This window comes from Malus sylvestris, chromosome 5, assembly GCF_916048215.2.
Source record: "Malus sylvestris chromosome 5, drMalSylv7.2, whole genome shotgun sequence".
Classification (NCBI taxonomy): domain Eukaryota; kingdom Viridiplantae; phylum Streptophyta; class Magnoliopsida; order Rosales; family Rosaceae; genus Malus; species Malus sylvestris.
This window is the reverse complement of record NC_062264.1, coordinates 38,293,462-38,310,859: the sequence shown is the minus strand read 5'-3', so window position 1 is coordinate 38,310,859 and position 17,398 is coordinate 38,293,462. Positions and strand designations below refer to the sequence as shown.

Below are 17,398 nucleotides of genomic sequence, written 5' to 3'. Positions count from 1 at the left end.
CCACTAGGGATCTACAAAGCAACGACTCCAAAACCAAACACATCAGCCTTATCTGTCAAATGTTCACGCATTGCATACTCGGGTGCCAAATAGCCTCTGCAATGCAAGATAATCAAATGGTTGTACAATGTTTCTTGAGATCATTAGTGGCATTATTAACATGATGTGTAATAAAATTTCATGCAAGCATAAATGTGACATTGTCCCTGCAACTCGGGTGCTGATGTGGGTTTTCTCGTCATCATAAAGCTTTGCCAATCCAAAATTTGATATTTTTGGGAAGAGTTCTACATCGAGCAAAATATTAATGGCTTTGACATCTCGATGTACAATCCTTGGCCTTGACTCCTCATGGAGGTAAGCAAGTCCTCTTGTTGTTCCCAACAATATATTGAATCAAGTAGGCTAGCCAAGGTGCAAGTTACTTGTCTCTGAAATATTAGTGAACACATCCAATCAAAATCAAAGCTCAATTTATAGACTCAAAAAGACATTTTCTTCTTTATTCTGCAACTGGACCATTAACATCATGGCTCAATTTATAGACCCAAAAAGGCATTTTCTTCTTTATTCTGCAATTGGACCATTACATCATGGCTCAATTTATAGACCCCAAAAGGCCTTATTAAATTATCTGAATTCCCTGAACACATTCTTAAATTTCAGTGGTGGGAACTCCATCCAGTGGTGGTGGTTCATGAACATATCTATAAACATTGTGTATGAATAAGTAGGATATACAACCATCTGCTAAGGTATATTCAAATCTGGCATGCCAGTCCCCTGCCCACTACCAAAAGAAAGAGCATGCGAAAATCAGTTCCTGATATTTATCACCTTCCTTCTCCTCTAATTTCAACGAGCAGTGATTGAGTGACGTTTACAGAAGGCGCATGGTCAATCCAGGGAGTGTTAGCACCACTTGCATTGCTGCCTCTCGACTGATAGTTGAGGCGAACATTACTACCCTTGGATGAAGTTGATGGGGTATCATCCTCCACCAAAAATCTACTTGTTAACGATGTTGTTACATCTTTAAAATCATAATCTGTCAAATAGCTTGGCTTCGACATGACAGTGCCTATGTCAATGTCTCCAGAGAACATTGCAACCACGCGTGACATAGATGGCCGTGCCATCGGTGATCCCTGTGTGCACATGAGAGCTACTCTTATTAATCTAGTTGCTTCAATTTCATCAAACTCCGTCAATCTCGGATCCACAAGCCCTAGAGTTTGGTCGTTTTCATGTAGAGTCCACACCTGAAAAACATTATGCCACAGTCGAAAGGAAAGTATAAATAAGTTTTTTCACAACAATGCCTAAATGAAGCTAAGCGAATGCAATTCCTACCCATTCAAGAAGAGAAATCTTTTCTGGATCCAAGTTATTATAAGAGTTTGGTCTCCCGCTGAGGATCTCTAAAACGACAACACCAAAACCAAACACATCTGCCTTCTCTGTCAAATGTCCAAACAATGCATACTCCGGTGCCAAATAGCCTCTGCAATGCAAGATAATCAAATGGTTGCACAATGTTACTTGAGATCATTAGAGGCATTATTAACATGTGTGAAAATTTCATGCAAGTAAAAATGTGTGGCCATAATGTATGTATCCTTTGGAAAAACAATAAAGGATGGCTTACATTGTCCCTGCAACCCGGGTGCTGATGTGGGTTTTCTCGTCATCATAAAGCTTTGCCAGTCCAAAATCTGATATTTTTGGGGAGAGTTCTGCATCAAGCAAAATATTACTCGCTTTGACATCTCGATGTACAATCCTTGGCCTTGACTCCTCATGAAGGTAAGCAAATCCTCTTGCTGTTCCCAACAATATATTGAATCGAGTAGGCCAGTCAAGGTGCAAGGTACTTGTTCCTGAAATATTAGTGAACACAGCCAATCAAAAACATTTCTTAACAATTTTAAAGTGCTTGAAACTGCAGACAATGTTATTTCTGTGCAACCTAAAAGTAGATAGGTTTGTACCAAAAAGTGCCTGATCAAGGCTTTTGTTTTCAAGATACTCATAAACCAAAATGCGGTGTCTGCCTTCAATGCAGCATCCATACAATTTCACTAGATTCCGATGTTGCACAGTAGATATGGTAGCAATTTCAGATGCAAATTGACTCTTCCCTTGGTGAGATGATACTGAAAGTTGCTTCACAGCCACTAGTCTACCATCAGAAAGTGTACCCTACAATGTACACAGAAACACAATTTAGTGACGTGAAAGGAAAGAAAACAGAAGCTATATTTTCTTCTCTCGCTCTCTCTCCTTTCTCTTGTCATTACTTCAAGTACATGATATTGATGTAATACGGATTTCACCTTATAAACGGGGCCATATCCTCCCTCTCCTAACTTATTTGAAGGATTAAAATCTTCAGTTGCAGTTCTCAATTCAACATAACTGAAAGTATATGGCCGGGGGCCTAATCCTAGAATATCTGCACATTCACAAAATAGTATGACATAAGTTTTACTTTCGTGAAAGCATTCTTACTTGTGTGTTAATGATATGGTCGTTTACCTTCAACGTCTTCTTTTTCTGATTTTTTCCTCCTCATATATAGAATTGCAAATATTAATAGCAAGCTCACAACTCCAACAAGAATTGCAATACCAACTATCAACCCAGTATTGCTCTTCTTTTTAAAATCTAAGTGATAAAACAGACGAATTCTTTAATGTCAATTAACAGCAGAAAAATACATTTAAACCACTCACAGGAAATCTCTATAAGTGAACACATATTATACCTGAAGCAGCATGGACGGCTGCTATTAGTGGGCCGTAATCACCATAAGCAGGTATGCAACAAGTCCCTTTACCAGCCCAGAATAGATGAATTTCAAGATAATTCTCTGACACATTAACATTAAATTTTCTCACCATTGCTCGGTTAACACCACCTGCCTCATTCGATATGTCAAAGTCCTTCGTCCTTCGGGTACCCTAGCAACCAAATGAAGAGGTAGGTGATAATTCTAGTCTCCTTTAAATCACTGTCTTTAGTTAATGTAGCTTATAACATCGAAAACCTGTCCAATGAGGTGTTTACTTCAAATAAGTTAGAATTTTTATTCTATAAGCAGTCTTACCTGAATATAGATATCAAATACACGCCGTCCTAGACTTTGCCAAGTTTGCAAAGTGCGACTTTTATAAACTGTCTCTGCAAAGTGCAATGTTACAGTGTAGGGCCCATTCTCAAGGCCCAGGCCATAGTATCTCAGTGATCCTGTGGACGCTCTTGAGGTCTGGAAAAGCTCCGGGGTCACATCTGTTCCGGTGACTTGTGCATGAGTAGTTACCAGAGACGATGGGTTCTTTGTGTCTTCAGAAAACAAACCGGAATTGCTGATAGCCCATTGCGATGTACCGGTTACACTGAATGTTGCTGGGCCAAGAGCTGAGTATTCAGCCTCATAAAATATGCCATCACGTCCCATCGTTTGCAGTCCACCGCAGTTGATTGCGAAGTTTGCATCTGTAAGTTTCATGTAATACCAGAATCTACCCATGATTAGCGATGAAACTTCAAATTGAAGACTCATACTAATGTTCTTCAGTCACATATTTCTAACCAGTAATGCGTATTACTGAACTTATGAAAACATGCTTGCAATCTATATCCATATGTACACATAACTTGAGAAGCAATGCCTTTTCCTCTAACATGATGTTGCTTTAAAATAGTAAATGATGGGTGACATAAGAGCAGATTACATCGTGGGGTATTTCGATTGCATGTAAAATTTCTCTGGAGGCAATTCAATCCAGGAAGACTGCAAACACAGAGAACAATTATTAGTTATCCAAATAGAATCATGTAGTGGAAGAGTAGTGAAAGTATTGCTTGTCTAAAACGAGTAAGAGAAACTTCAACTGACGTTATGTTTGAACTGTCAAATGTGAAATTGTTGACCACTAAGTTCCTGCATAAAATCATTAATCAATCAACATATGAAGAACTATATCTTTATCAAATGAAAATTCCATGTACAAGATCAAAACTTAGTAGGCAAGTAGCATTGTGAAAACAAATCTCAGTGATAATTTTTTGTCCCAACATATTCTGGTGATTTAAACTGTAAAATGAAGGTGAAAGATAAAAGGACACGTACAGTTGCAACGATACTGTGGTCCCCCAGTCGGGAAAGCTTCCTGATAAAAAATTGTAAGACAAATCTCTGCAAATAACAAAATAGAATTAGAAGACACAAAATGCATGAAAGTTGTCAAGAACTTGTGTAAGATAGGATTAGAATGCTTACGATTATACACAAGAACATACATGCACCGTGCATTCTATATGACTACTTTAAGAAACGAGGACTTACATAGTCTGAAGTTCATCGCTCTTTTGGTTCGGAAGAGGTCCGGAGAGACTATTGTTTCCAAGAAACCTGGCCATTTCGATTATAGTAGAAGGCACCCAGAAAAGAAAAAGAGATGAACAAACAAAAGGTCAGATGTGCACAAAATCTAGAAGGATTAGTCCAGATATTCAATCAAAGTAGGGAATGTTAAAGATTTGATAACTTATGTATGATAAGGCAAGCAAAAGATAATATTAAGGACGGGGATTACAAGGAATCAAGATAACTCAGATTGTTGAACAAAGAACTTGGGAGTTGGCCTGTCAAATTGTTGAAACTCAGATCCCTGCAACACCAACGGTAAGTTGAGAGGAGCAATCAGAATGAAAGAAAACTAATTGGTCTCGCTGGGACTCAAGCTTATATTTGCTGGTACGTACAGTGTCTCTAGATATTGATATTCTCCAATATCAGATGGGATGGTACTAGTGATTAATGCGTTTCGTAGTTTTCTGTATTCCAAAAACATAAAATTTGATAAAAAGTAGATGGAGTAAGATATCAAATTTCAAAAGGAAAAAGAAGTTAGATGAAAGTATCTGGATCGATGAGAATCTTCACTTACAAATCAGTCAAGTTTTTCAGATTTTTTATGAAATCAAGAGAAGAGCTCCCATTGTATATATCACTGATTCGCCTACATCATTATATGCAAAATAAACTGAAATCCCGTCTTCGGAGAAAGAGAGAGAGAATTACAATTTATGAAACATTTGTACTTACAGATATTTCAATGAGGTCAGTTGAGAAAAGCTGGTTGGTATTGGGCCTTCGAAAGAGTTCCCTTGAAATTCCCTACAGAAACATATAAGAAGCTTGTGAACAAATTATCCATCTCAGGTCTGCTTTCATAAACTGCAAAAGATAAAAGGTTTCTCTACTTACAAAGAAGTGAGGTTTGTCCAACTCCCTATGAAATCAGGTATCTTTCCTGAGAAAGGATTGTCCGATGCCGAGCTAAAATTCAAAAAGTTGAATTATACTAAGCTCATCCAAGAAAAGCAATCTCAAAATACGATTTAAGAGCCGTTCTTACAGGGTTTGCATGTTGGTGAGCTTGGCAAATGTTGAAGGAATTTCACCACCGAGTCCACAGCTGTCCAAGTAACTGTGAAAATCATAAGGCAACTGATTAATACCCATTTCCTACAATAAAGTGCAATTTTTGCTCATCCGTAAGGAATTAACATGTAATTCAAATTTGATGATTTAACGAAGCACTTACAGGTTCTCGAGCTTGACTAAATTACCAAGTTCTGGAGGGAGTGTTCCGGAGAAATTATTTGATCCGAGGTCCCTGCAAGTCATGTTAAACGGGCAAACACTTACTTGAAAGCAATTATTGAAGAGTGATAGAAGGTTATGTTGAATTGTAAGTCTATAGCTGATTAGGAAATAAGTTGTGTATCAAATTTGTGTATTCACTTGAGTTTAAAATACCAAATGTGCAGCTCTAATGTAGCAAGGCAAATAATGCTAGGTGTAATGATCCTAGCAACTAGCCAAATGTAAGGCTGAGATTGTTTTGTGAAGAGAGAGAATCCACCTTGGATTCTAACGGTTATGTAAAGCACAGAGTGGTGTGAATTGTAGAGAGATGAAGAGAATATGCTCTGCTAGATTTTGCAGAGAGAGAGAAACCTTCAGAAAAATTTTCATGGCTTACAAATATGTTAGCTCCTTAAGGTTTCGAAGCTCCTTGGGTATGGGCCCAGAGAATGAATTGACGCTAATTGACCTGAATGGAGATACCAGTTAGTGAAAGATAAGCACCATTAAACTTAATTACATTAAATAACAGGAAACTAGTACCGCATTATTCAATAAAAGCATAATGATTTTTTGTAGATTACGACATAAATAGTAGAGAAAAGGTGTAAAGAACATAACTGTAGATTATGATATTCAAAATGAAGTATACAAATTGCTACGGGTCTCATCAGAAGTATGAGTACTTAAAGAAATGTTATCTCACTACTTACAATCCAGTCAATGCAGACATATTGCCAATGAATGCCGGTAGGGGACCGGTGAAATAATTCTTATCCATATACCTACAAAAATTGAAAGGAAGTGTGATCGTTAACTCCTAAACTTACAACATCACCATATTTTTGTTGAAATCCCACATCAGCTAGAGAAATAAAGAAAGAAGAGTTTAAATATTCAAATCCCACTCCAGCTAATGTCGATGCCTTTTGAGATAAACCCCACACTTGACGGATTGTGCAGGTGGTAATTACTAAGTTAGGGACAATATCGGTGTTGTTGAAAGGTGAGCCTTTTGTCGTCTCTATGATAATTCTACAATTTTTAATATCCAATAGATAATTTTGATGAAGTGATGAACCAAAATTTTATTGTAATTCAAATTTGATGATTTAACGAAGCACTTACAGTAGCTCGAGCTTGACTAAATTACCAAGTTCTGGAGGGAGTGTTCCGAAGAAATTATTTGATTTGATGTCTGTGCAAGTCATGTTGAACGGGCAAACACTTACTTGAAAGCAATTATTGAAGAGTGATAGAAGGTTGTGTTGAATTGTAAATCTATAGCTGATTAGGAAATATGTTGTGTATCAAATTTGTGTATTCACTTGAGTTTAAAATTCCAAGCGTGTAGCTCTCATGTAGTAAGGCAAATAATGCCAGGTGTAATGATCCTAGCAACTAGCTAGATGTAAGGATGAGATTGTTTTGTGAAGAGAGAGAATCCACCTTGGATTCTAATGGTTATGTAAAGCACATAGTGTGTGTGAATTGTAGAGAGATGAAGAGAATATGCTCTGCTAGATTTTGCAGAGAGAGAGAAACCTTCAGAAGATTCTTCCATTGTTATCCTTCTCATTTTCTGTTCTTCGATTGTTCATTCATAACCAAAATTTTAGCTTATAACAACAGGTTCTGTATCTAATGTTTACGACACAAAATTTTATTGTACGCTCTCTAATTTTTCATGGCTTACAGTAGAGTTAGCTCCTTAAGGTTTCCAAGCTCCTTGGGGATGGGCCCAAATAATGAATTGTTGCTAATTGACCTGAATGGAGATATCAATTAGTGAAAGATAAGCACCATTAAACTTAATTACATTACATAACAGGAAACTAGTTCTGCATTATTCAATAAAAGCAAACATATTGCCAATGAATGCCGGTAGGGGACCGGTGAAATAATTCCGATCGGTACTCCTACAAAAATTGAAAGGAAGTGTAATCATTAACTCTTAATCTTACAACATCACCATATTTTTGTTGAAATCCCACATCGGCTAGAGAAATAAAGAAAGAAGAGTTTAAATATCCAAATCCCACTACAATTAATGTCGAGGCCTTTTGAGATAAACCACACCTGACGAATTGTGCATGTGGTAATTACCAAGTTGGAGACAATATCAGTGATGTTGGAAGTAAGCTTTTAACAACAGGTTCTATATCTAATGTTTATGACACAAAATTTTATTGTACGCTCTCTAATTTTTCATGGCTTACAGCAGAGTTAGCTCCTTAAGGTTTCCAAGCTCCTTGGGGATGGGCCCAAATAATGAATTGCTGCTAATTGACCTGAATGGAGATATCAGTTAGTGAAAGATAAGCACCATTAAACTTAATTACATTACATAACAGGAAACTAGTTCTGCATTATTCAATAAAAGCAGACATATTGCCAATGAATGCCGGTAGGGGACCGGTGAAATAATTCTGATCGGTACTCCTACAAAAATTGAAAGGAAGTGTAATCGTTAACTCTTAATCTTACAACATCACCATATTTTTGTTGAAATCCCACATCGGCTAGAGAAATAAAGAAAGAAGAGTTTAAATATCCAAATCCCACTCCAATTAATGTCGAGGCCTTTTGAGATAAACCACACACCTGACGAACTGTGCAAGTGGTAATTACCAAGTTGGAGACAATATCAGTGATGTTGGAAGTGAGCTTTTGGCCCGTCTCTATGATAATTCTACAATTTTTAATATCCAATATATGATTTTGATGAAGTGATGAACCAAAATTTTATTGAAATGCAAATTTGATGATTTAACGAAGCACTTACAGGTTCTCGAGCTTGACTAAATTACCAAGTTCTGGAGGGAGTGTTCCGGAGAAATTATTTGATCCGATGTCCCTGCAAGTCATGTTGAACGGGCAAACACTTACTTGAAAGCAATTATTGAAGAGTGATAGAAGGTTCCGTAGAATTGTAAGTCTATAGCTGATTAGGAAATACGCTGTATATCAAATTTGTGTATTCATTTGAGTTTAAAATACCAAGTGTGCAGCTCTAATATACTAAGGCAAATAATGCCAGGTGTAATGATCCTAGCAACTCGCTAGATGTAAGGCTGAGATTGTTTTGTGAAGAGAGAATCCACCTTGGATTCTAACGGTTATGTAAAGCACAGAGTGTGTATGAATTGTAGAGAGATGAAGAGAATATGTTCTGCTAGATTTTGTAGAGAGAGAGAAACCTTTAGAAAATTCTTCCATTGTTATCCTTCTCATTTTCTGCTCTTCGATTGTTCATTCGTAACCAGAGTTTTAGCTTATAACAACAGGTTATGTATCTAATGTTTACGACACAAAATTTTATTGTACGCTTTCTAATTTTTCATGGCTTACAGCACAGTTAGCTCCTTAAGGTTTCCAAGCTCCTTGGGGATGGGCCCAGAGAATGAATTGGAGGCAATTGACCTGAATGGAGATATCAGTTAGTGAAAGATGAGCACCATTAAACTTAATTACATTACATAACAGGAAACTAGTACTGCATTATTCAATAAAATCATAATGATTTTTTCTAGATTACAGCATAAATAGTAGCAAAAAGGTGTAAAAAAACATAACTGTAGATTATGATATTCAAAATGAAGTATACAAATTGCTACGGATCTCATCAGAAGTATGAGTACTTAAAGAAATGTTCTCTCACTACTTACAATTCAGTCAATGCAGACATATTGCATATGAATGCCGGTAGGGGACCAGTGAAATCATTATAATCGATTTTCCTACAAAAATTGAAAGAAAGTTTAATCGTTAACTCTTAATCTTACAACATGACCATATTTTTGTTGACCAAGTTTAGGACAATATCGGTGTTGTTGGAAGTGAGCATTTGGCTCATCTCTCTGATAATTCTACAATTTTTAATATCCAATATATGATTTTGATGAACCAAAAACAGCAAAGGGAGTTGGAAAAAATTCATACAAAAATGTGAGATATCTCATATCTGCTTGTGTGTCCCATTGTTCAAATACTAAGGCAAATAATGCCTGGAGTAATGATCCTAGCAACTCGCTAGATGTAAGGTTGAGATTGTTTTGTGAAGAGAGAATCCACCTTGGATTCTAACAGTTATGTAAAGCACAGAGTGTGTGTGAATTGTAGAGAGATGAAGAGAATATGCTCTGCTAGATTTTGCAGAGAGAGAGAAACCTTCATAAAATTCTTCCATTGTTATCCTTCTCATTTTCTGCTCTTCGATTGTTCATTCGTAACCAGAGTTTTAGCTTATAACAACAGGTTATGTATCTAATGTTTACGACACAAAATTTTATTGTACGCTCTCTAATTTTTCATGGCTTACAGCACAATTAGTTCCTTAAGGTTTCCAAGCTCCTTGGGGATGGGCCCAGAGAATGAATTGGATGCAATTGACTTGAATGGGGATATCAGTCAGTGAAAGATACGCACCATTAAACTTAATTACATTACATAACAGGAAACTAGTACTGCATTATTCAATAAAATCATAATGATTTTTTCTAGATTACAGCATAAATAGTAGCAAAAAGGTGTAAAAAAACATAACTGTAGATTATGATATTCAAAATGAAGTATACAAATTGCTACGGATCTCATCAGAAGTATGAGTATGTTCTCTCACTACTTACAGTTTAGTCAATGCAGACATATTGCCAATGAATGCCGGTAGGGGACCAGTGAAATAATTATAACTGATTTCCCTACAAAAATTGAAAGAAAGTTTAATCATTAACTCTTAATCTTACAACATGACCATATTTTTGTTGACCAAGTTTGGGACAGTATCGGTGTTGTTGGAAGTGAGCATTTGGCTCATCTCTCTGATAATTCTACAATTTTTAATATCCAATATATGATTTTGATGAACCAAAAACAGCGAAGGGAGTTGGAAAAAATTCATACAAAACTGTGAGATATCTCAGAGCCACAAATTCTTCTGGAAACACCCCCCTTTGTCTGTCAAGAAAATTCGCTCTCCTGGAAAGCAAAAAGATTGAACATTTAGAACTACATAAAATGGAGCGACACAGTCAAATTATGACGTTAATTAATATATATAGGTAGCAAGTGAAAAATCAGCAGTGGCATGGAAATCTTGTTCATAAAGAGAGAGTAGTTTAACATACAGTTTGGTGATGTGGCATGTAGCATTGTTGTCGTAAGTACAGTCGCATTCGATGGCTGGGTTGATATCGGAGAACTCAAATTCGGTGCCATTGATGGCAGATCCACTGCAGGGTTTTCCACTGATATTCCACTGCCCCAGATGTGCTTGTGTGTCCCATTGTTCAAATATTGAGTTCAACGCCCTCACTGCACTCTCAGTTAATTCAGTCCTTGTGTGTATTAGATTATATCACCATAATTTGACTTGTGTTACCACTTACCAGACTATCTCGAACCAAACGAAAGATCAAATTGATTATTACAAAGGAAAAATACCTTTAATTTTTGGATGCTTTGTATATGAGAAGAAAAAAAGGTTTTACAAATAAGTTTCTCGAAATTTCATTTCATATAGTCAAAAAACACTTAAAATGTCATTTTATTGAGGGAAAAAAAGTCCAGTTCCTGGTAAAAAACACTTAAATGTGGCAAAGTGTGTGTGTCTAGGGGTAGGGGGAGAGAGAGAGAGAGAGAGAGAGAGAGAGAGAAAACCTTCAGATGGATCAGTGGTGGGCCTGGTGGCATTTTGAGCAAAGGAAAGCTGAAACCAAATGCAGCTGAGGAAGCAGAGTAATAGTATCCTCATCAGCAAGTTCATCTTCATATTGTACATGTGCAGAACTTGCTCTCCTCGACGGCATGAACTTATAGGACCAACACTTATATTCTGACTGGCTGAATCATGCATTGCATGTAAGAAGAAGAAGACCATTAGATTTTAGTCATATATTGACAACGTATACATATATAATATAGGGTAAATTACAAAAAAACTAACTCAATTATGAGTCGAATCACAATCTCATATCTCATATCTCATGTTTAAATATTGCAATGTCATAACTCAACTTATGAAGTCGTTGCAATGTCAAACCTCTGTTAAATTTTCTGTTAATCTGACTGTTAAATGATGATGTGACAGTAACGAAACCCACTTTTTTGCCAACTTGAAAAAAAAAAAATATTAATTATTTATTTGACAATTAAAATTAACTTTAAAAATAAATAAATAAAAACCTCTCCTCCTTGTTCCGTGGAAATCGTCCCCGTTCCTCCTCCCATCACACCTTCCTCCGCTCCCCTTCTTCCTCGTCCTCCTTAAACACAGCTAATTTTCGTCCTCCTCCAGGAACAACTGATACACCGGCGATCGCAAAACGCAGGTGGGTTTCGATGGCAAACCAAAACCGGACCCCAAATAAGTGGGTTTTGATGGCAAACCAAAACCAGACCCAAATCATCTTCATCATAAGTTCACTAAGATTTCGCAAAACTGAGCATTAGAAACCATCCCCTTTTCATTTTCCCTCTCTTCAAATCCCATCACCGACTGGGGCTTTCGCCCCGCTGCCATTTCTTCAATTTCTTCTTCTTCACCATTTTTCTAAGAAAAACCACCAAACAAAATTGCAAAGGTAGAGTTCCAGAAAGCCAAACCGAAGAACCCCACAAAAACAAAACCCAAAACGAAAAACACAAATACAAACCCAGAAAATTCAAGAAATTAGAGAAATTAAATTTTTTTAAATTAGAGAAATTAAAATTTCAAAAATTCAAGAAGTGGCCATTTGAAAATGCGCCCAGAAGTCCGGATTTTCGAAATCCTCCATAATATTAATTGAAGAATGGAAGTTCATTACAGTCCAAATTTTTTTCTTTTTCTTTCCCCTTTTTTCCTTTTGATGTTGATTCGAAGAGAAAGAACGAAAGAGAGAGCAAATCCTCTGATGCGGGGGTGTGGGGGGATCTGGTGGAAGGAGATATGGGGTGGCTGGGGTCCATGGATATGGATTAGCTATGGCAGATCAGCCATGGCATCTAACAGAAAGAGAAAGAAGATGAAAGGTGTTTGGTTATGAGTTTAAAATGATAATTGAGTGTTTGGTTAGTAAGATACAAATATTGGGATAAAGTTTTGAAATACACATGTTGTAATATTAACGGGGCACATCAGAGGTGAGTAAATTTCGGTACTTTCCATTGAGTACCTAAGTATTGTCTATTGAGTACCCAAGTATTGTCTTTAAAAGAAAAGCAGCTATAAAATCAACAGTAATGTTATACTTATTACTTATTTATATCATCATTTATTTTATCTCTCTAATAACGGTAGTGTCCACCAACGCATGTGAATCTTATCTCTATTAGAGAAATAGTATAAATAATGATACAAATATATGGTAAAAATAGCATTTTTGTAAAATTAATTAGTAATATGATAAGTAGTCAAACCACTTATAAACCCTTATATAATTTAGTCTCTTTTTGTCCTCACATTCTCACACCCAACTTTACATTTGGACCAAGTCTCTGCATACGCTTTCCTCCTCAGCAACTTGCCATTGTTGAATGTCCTCATTCACTTAGGGATGTAGATAACACTAGCTCATTATATTTCCTCTTCCATTAATTGTAATGATAGTAATATTCTCATTAAAATAATTTCGCTCTATTTTATTTATTTATTTTCATCCGGTATACATAATTTGAATCTTTTACTTTCAAAGTCACTCTTTAAAAATTAATTATACTAAAATTCAGCCAAAGTTAATAATCTAAGTCATATAATAAATAAACAAACCATGTTATTAAAAACTGAAATTTTGACTGGAAGGAGGATGAAGAGGACCTTCAGGCGAGGCCCTAGGGAGACAAAAATGGTCTTGTAACCCTACTGACACGTAATTGGACGGTGGAAAACCATGCAGAGATACCTTTATAGAAAAAAAAATTAAAAAAAATCAAAGAGAATCTTTTAAAATAGAATTTTTCTCGTGGATACGTAATTTGTATATCAATATTATAAAATATTATGTCAAGAAAATAAAGAAACAGAGAATAATGAAGGACGTTGACAGCTAAGATTGAAGTTTCACAAAAGATACATATATGAATACGGTCGAGATCATTGGTAACTTCTGTGGTGGGTACTGATACATATTGAAATATCTAAACCCAAGTCAACCTCCTTCAGTCAACAAAAGAAAAAGCCATCCACGTCCATTAAGTTGATATAAAATCGTGCATCCCAAAACGTGTGGCAACGTCGTCTTGTTTTTCATACTTGCTTCGCGTGAGACGATGTCCACACGCGAGAGATATTGGTCTTCCATAGATTTTTGCCGGGAATCGGTACTGGTGACTATCGAATCTTATCTCATCTTCTCACTTCATCGTTAACAAGATTTCTTCACACCTATTTTTTCTTTTCACAAATCCTTCTTAATTTTAAACAGTCAAATCAAATAAATTATAAAAAATTAATAAAGATGTGCAAAAAGTAAAAATAAGTACCGACAGAAAATACTGTTGCTTTTAATGCCCAAGGCCTATCTCTTTCGTTGGAAAAGTATACTACTGTAGCGAAGTGTGGTAGTTCATATATAGTTGGCAATGGAATTGGGATATTAATGGCAAAACTTAATGCCCAAGGCCCAGCATTGAAATATGGAACGCCACAACTACTGGTTCATATATAGTTGCGAAAGATTTTTCAATGTGACCAGTACATGAAATGGTACATCATATGTCATTATATAAATAGTGGGATATGTGTACTAAAAAGTTAATAACTTAAAAAATAAAATTTATCACTTCTATTAAAACACGTGATGTACCACTTGTATTATCTTCACAATTAAAAATTTCTCATATAGTTGCAAAAACTCAATAATTCCTTCCATTCCACCAAATACAACAGCAACAAAGCTTTGTTTCACTAAGCGGGATCTACTGTATGTCTCCCGAAACGCTACTGTGCTTTGATTTGTGTCAAGTCTGCCATCATTTCCGGGTACTCCATGTCTGTTCTAAAAGTCTCTTTCCAAGTATTATGAGGTTTTCCTTTGTTCTAAAAGTCTCTTTCCAAGTATTATGAGGTTTTCCTTTACCCTTTTTACCTTGACCCTCCGTCTTTTTCTAACAATAGCATTTGTAGGACTTTGGCTCACATGTTTATCCATTTTAACCGATTTTCTCTCATCTTTTTCTAACAATAGCATTTGTAGGACTTGAAAACTTTAAGTTTTAACGATAAAGACAAAATAAAGAGTAAAATGAATAGCACTATGATTGACTTTTTAGTGTAAAAATGTGATTTTTCGTTAAAGTGAACAGTACCGGATGCTTTTCGTTAAAGTTCCCAAGTTTAAATTCATTCCTTGTCAATTTTATTCCCTATCAATTTCGTTTCCCATTTACAAATTAGAAAAGCATTTTTAGTGGGAGGTTTTTGAATATATTCAACAATAATATACGGAAGTTGGCCACTAGCCATATAGGGTCAATTCGTATTTAAGGATTCAAAACGACATGCAAGAAATTAGCCTAATGAGGTGAGCTTCGGTCATTGTCTGTTTGAGGATGACCTAACACGATTGCAAAATATTTCTTCACGTCAAGTCTTTCGATTGAGGCTAAATTTGGCTCTACCTATTTTCCAGAAAATACTTATTTGCTTACCTCAATTATTTTGTCAATACCAATTCCAATTTCCTTCGTCGTCCTCTTGGACCTGATCCATTAGGAATCTAGGATCCAATGCAAACCGTCGTGCAATTTCTAGCTAGGGTTTAAGTTATTGAAGGACAAGCTTCTAGCACTTACCGTGTTAGTAAAAATCCATGTTCTTCAATTTTGACAAATTTGTACTTACAAAACAATTCATGTTGCTCCAACAGTCTTTACATAAAACTAATTTGATTTCTTCCTCATAAGTTCACTAAGATTTCGCAAAACTGAGCATTAGAAACCATCCCCTTATCATTTTCCCTCTCTTCAAATCCCATCACCGACTGGTGCCATTTCTTCAATTTCTTGTTCTTCACCATTTTTCTAAGAAAAACCACCAAACAAAATTGCAGAGGGAGAGTTCCAGAAAGCCAAAACGAAGAACCCCACAAAAACAAAACACAAATACAAACCCAGAAAATTCAAGAAATTAGAGAATTTTTTTTTTAAAATTAGAGAAATTAAAATTTCAAAAATTCAAGAAGTGGTCATTTGAAAATTCGCCCAGAACTTCGGATTTTCGAAATCCTCCATAATATTAATTGAAGAATGGAAGTTCATTAAAGCCCAATTTTTTTCTTTTTCTTTCCCCTTTTTTCCTTTTGATATTGATTCGAAGAGAAAGAACGAAAGAGAGAGCAAATCCTCTGATGCGGGGGTGTGGGGGAATCTGGTGGAAGGAGGATATGGGGTGGCTGGGGTCCATGGATATGGATTAGCTATGGCAGATCAGCCATGGCATCTAACAGAATGAGAATTTTGAGTGCAAAACAAAATAACAAAATTTTTAGAGTGCCAATATAATATTTTATTGTTTTAAAATTAATAGTCACTTTTTTCTTTCTTTAACAAAAAGATGGAAAGGTACATTGAAATAAGTAATTATCAGTAGCGTACTACATAATTTTCTCATCTATATAGCCTATTGTTACGAAATTTCTTACATCTTAATTGAGACTGAGATAATTTTGTATGTATGTAAACAACCTGCTTTCTCTCGGTCCATGTATTTGCTACTAACGTCTTAATTGGGGACGACTAAAGTACTTTTGTATATATATAAACTTGCTTTCTCTTGGTCCATATATTTGCCAGTAACATCTTAATTGGAACTGAGATACTTGATTTTTTTTTCGTAAAGTGAGATACTTTTGCTTTTTTTTTTAGGTAAACTGAGATACTTTCGCTTTTTTTGGGTAAAGTGAGATACTTTTGCTTGTAGGTAAACAACTCGATTTCTCTCAGTTAATATATTTAATGGTAACGTCGTAATTGGAATTGACATACTTATCTATGGAAATTTGGAAAAATAACCAAAATCTAGACTCAATATAGAATTATAACCATCATTTTAAGTTCATCATAATTATAACCAAAACTTGATATAAAAGTACTAATATACCCTTAATTACTAAAAGCCTTAACAAAATGAAACGCATGATCTTTCTTTCTTGTTCTCGATCATCATTGTCAACATCCCTCCCTCTCTCACGTACTGATCCCTTATGGAACTTGAACCCTAAATTCCTCTGCCAAATTAAGGTTGAATCGAATTGCACTGCAGATTAGATTGATCGCACAAATTCGAAACAAATCAAACAGAACCCTAGAAAATCAAACCGAACCCAAATTCGTCAACATCATTCAAAAGTTTTCTTTTCTAGGACGACTTTGATACAGAGACATAGATTCAGGACATGGTTTCATATCCTTCCGTTCTTCCACCTACCCCCAGCTGCAACAGTTTTTGTAATCACTACAGACAAATATGAATTATGCACTGATCCCATTGTCTCCATTTATTCCTCCATTCCTATCATCTTCCTCTATACCTGCCTACATATTAACACCAACCCCTCCCTCCCCATAAACCCCTCATCTCTCTCTCTTCATTGTAAATTTTAATTTGGCATGGGTGACTCAGAAAATGATGTTATGGACATGGTTTCTAACAAAATTGAGAGGTGCCACTGGAGGTGTTTTGTACATGATCGGTGTGGAAGCATCGCGCGGTAAAAGCTTTGCAAAAGCTTCCGGAGGCACATTATATTTTTAACGCCAAAT

At 35.9% G+C, this 17,398-nt stretch overlaps 1 protein-coding gene across 1 annotated transcript; it reads right to left on the bottom strand.

Moving 5' to 3' along the window:
- Positions 1-691: 691 nt before the first annotated feature.
- Positions 692-11,610, bottom strand: LOC126620782 (probable LRR receptor-like serine/threonine-protein kinase At1g56130). Its single transcript, XM_050289064.1, has 30 exons — positions 11,318-11,610; positions 10,786-10,972; positions 10,562-10,636; positions 10,288-10,359; positions 9,328-9,399; positions 9,011-9,082; positions 8,445-8,516; positions 7,879-7,950; positions 7,356-7,427; positions 6,373-6,444; positions 6,057-6,128; positions 5,616-5,687; positions 5,427-5,498; positions 5,276-5,347; positions 5,114-5,185; positions 4,956-5,027; positions 4,771-4,842; positions 4,602-4,676; positions 4,352-4,417; positions 4,136-4,201; positions 3,902-3,946; positions 3,738-3,796; positions 3,110-3,498; positions 2,768-2,963; positions 2,539-2,667; positions 2,337-2,455; positions 1,992-2,202; positions 1,649-1,880; positions 1,354-1,504; positions 692-1,262 (listed from the first exon to the last, which is right to left on the bottom strand). The coding sequence occupies exons 1-30, from the start codon at positions 11,535-11,537 to the stop codon at positions 834-836; spliced, it is 3,657 nt and encodes a 1,218-aa protein (XP_050145021.1). The 5' UTR covers positions 11,538-11,610; the 3' UTR covers positions 692-833.
- Between the last annotated feature and the right edge of the window lie 5,788 nt (positions 11,611-17,398).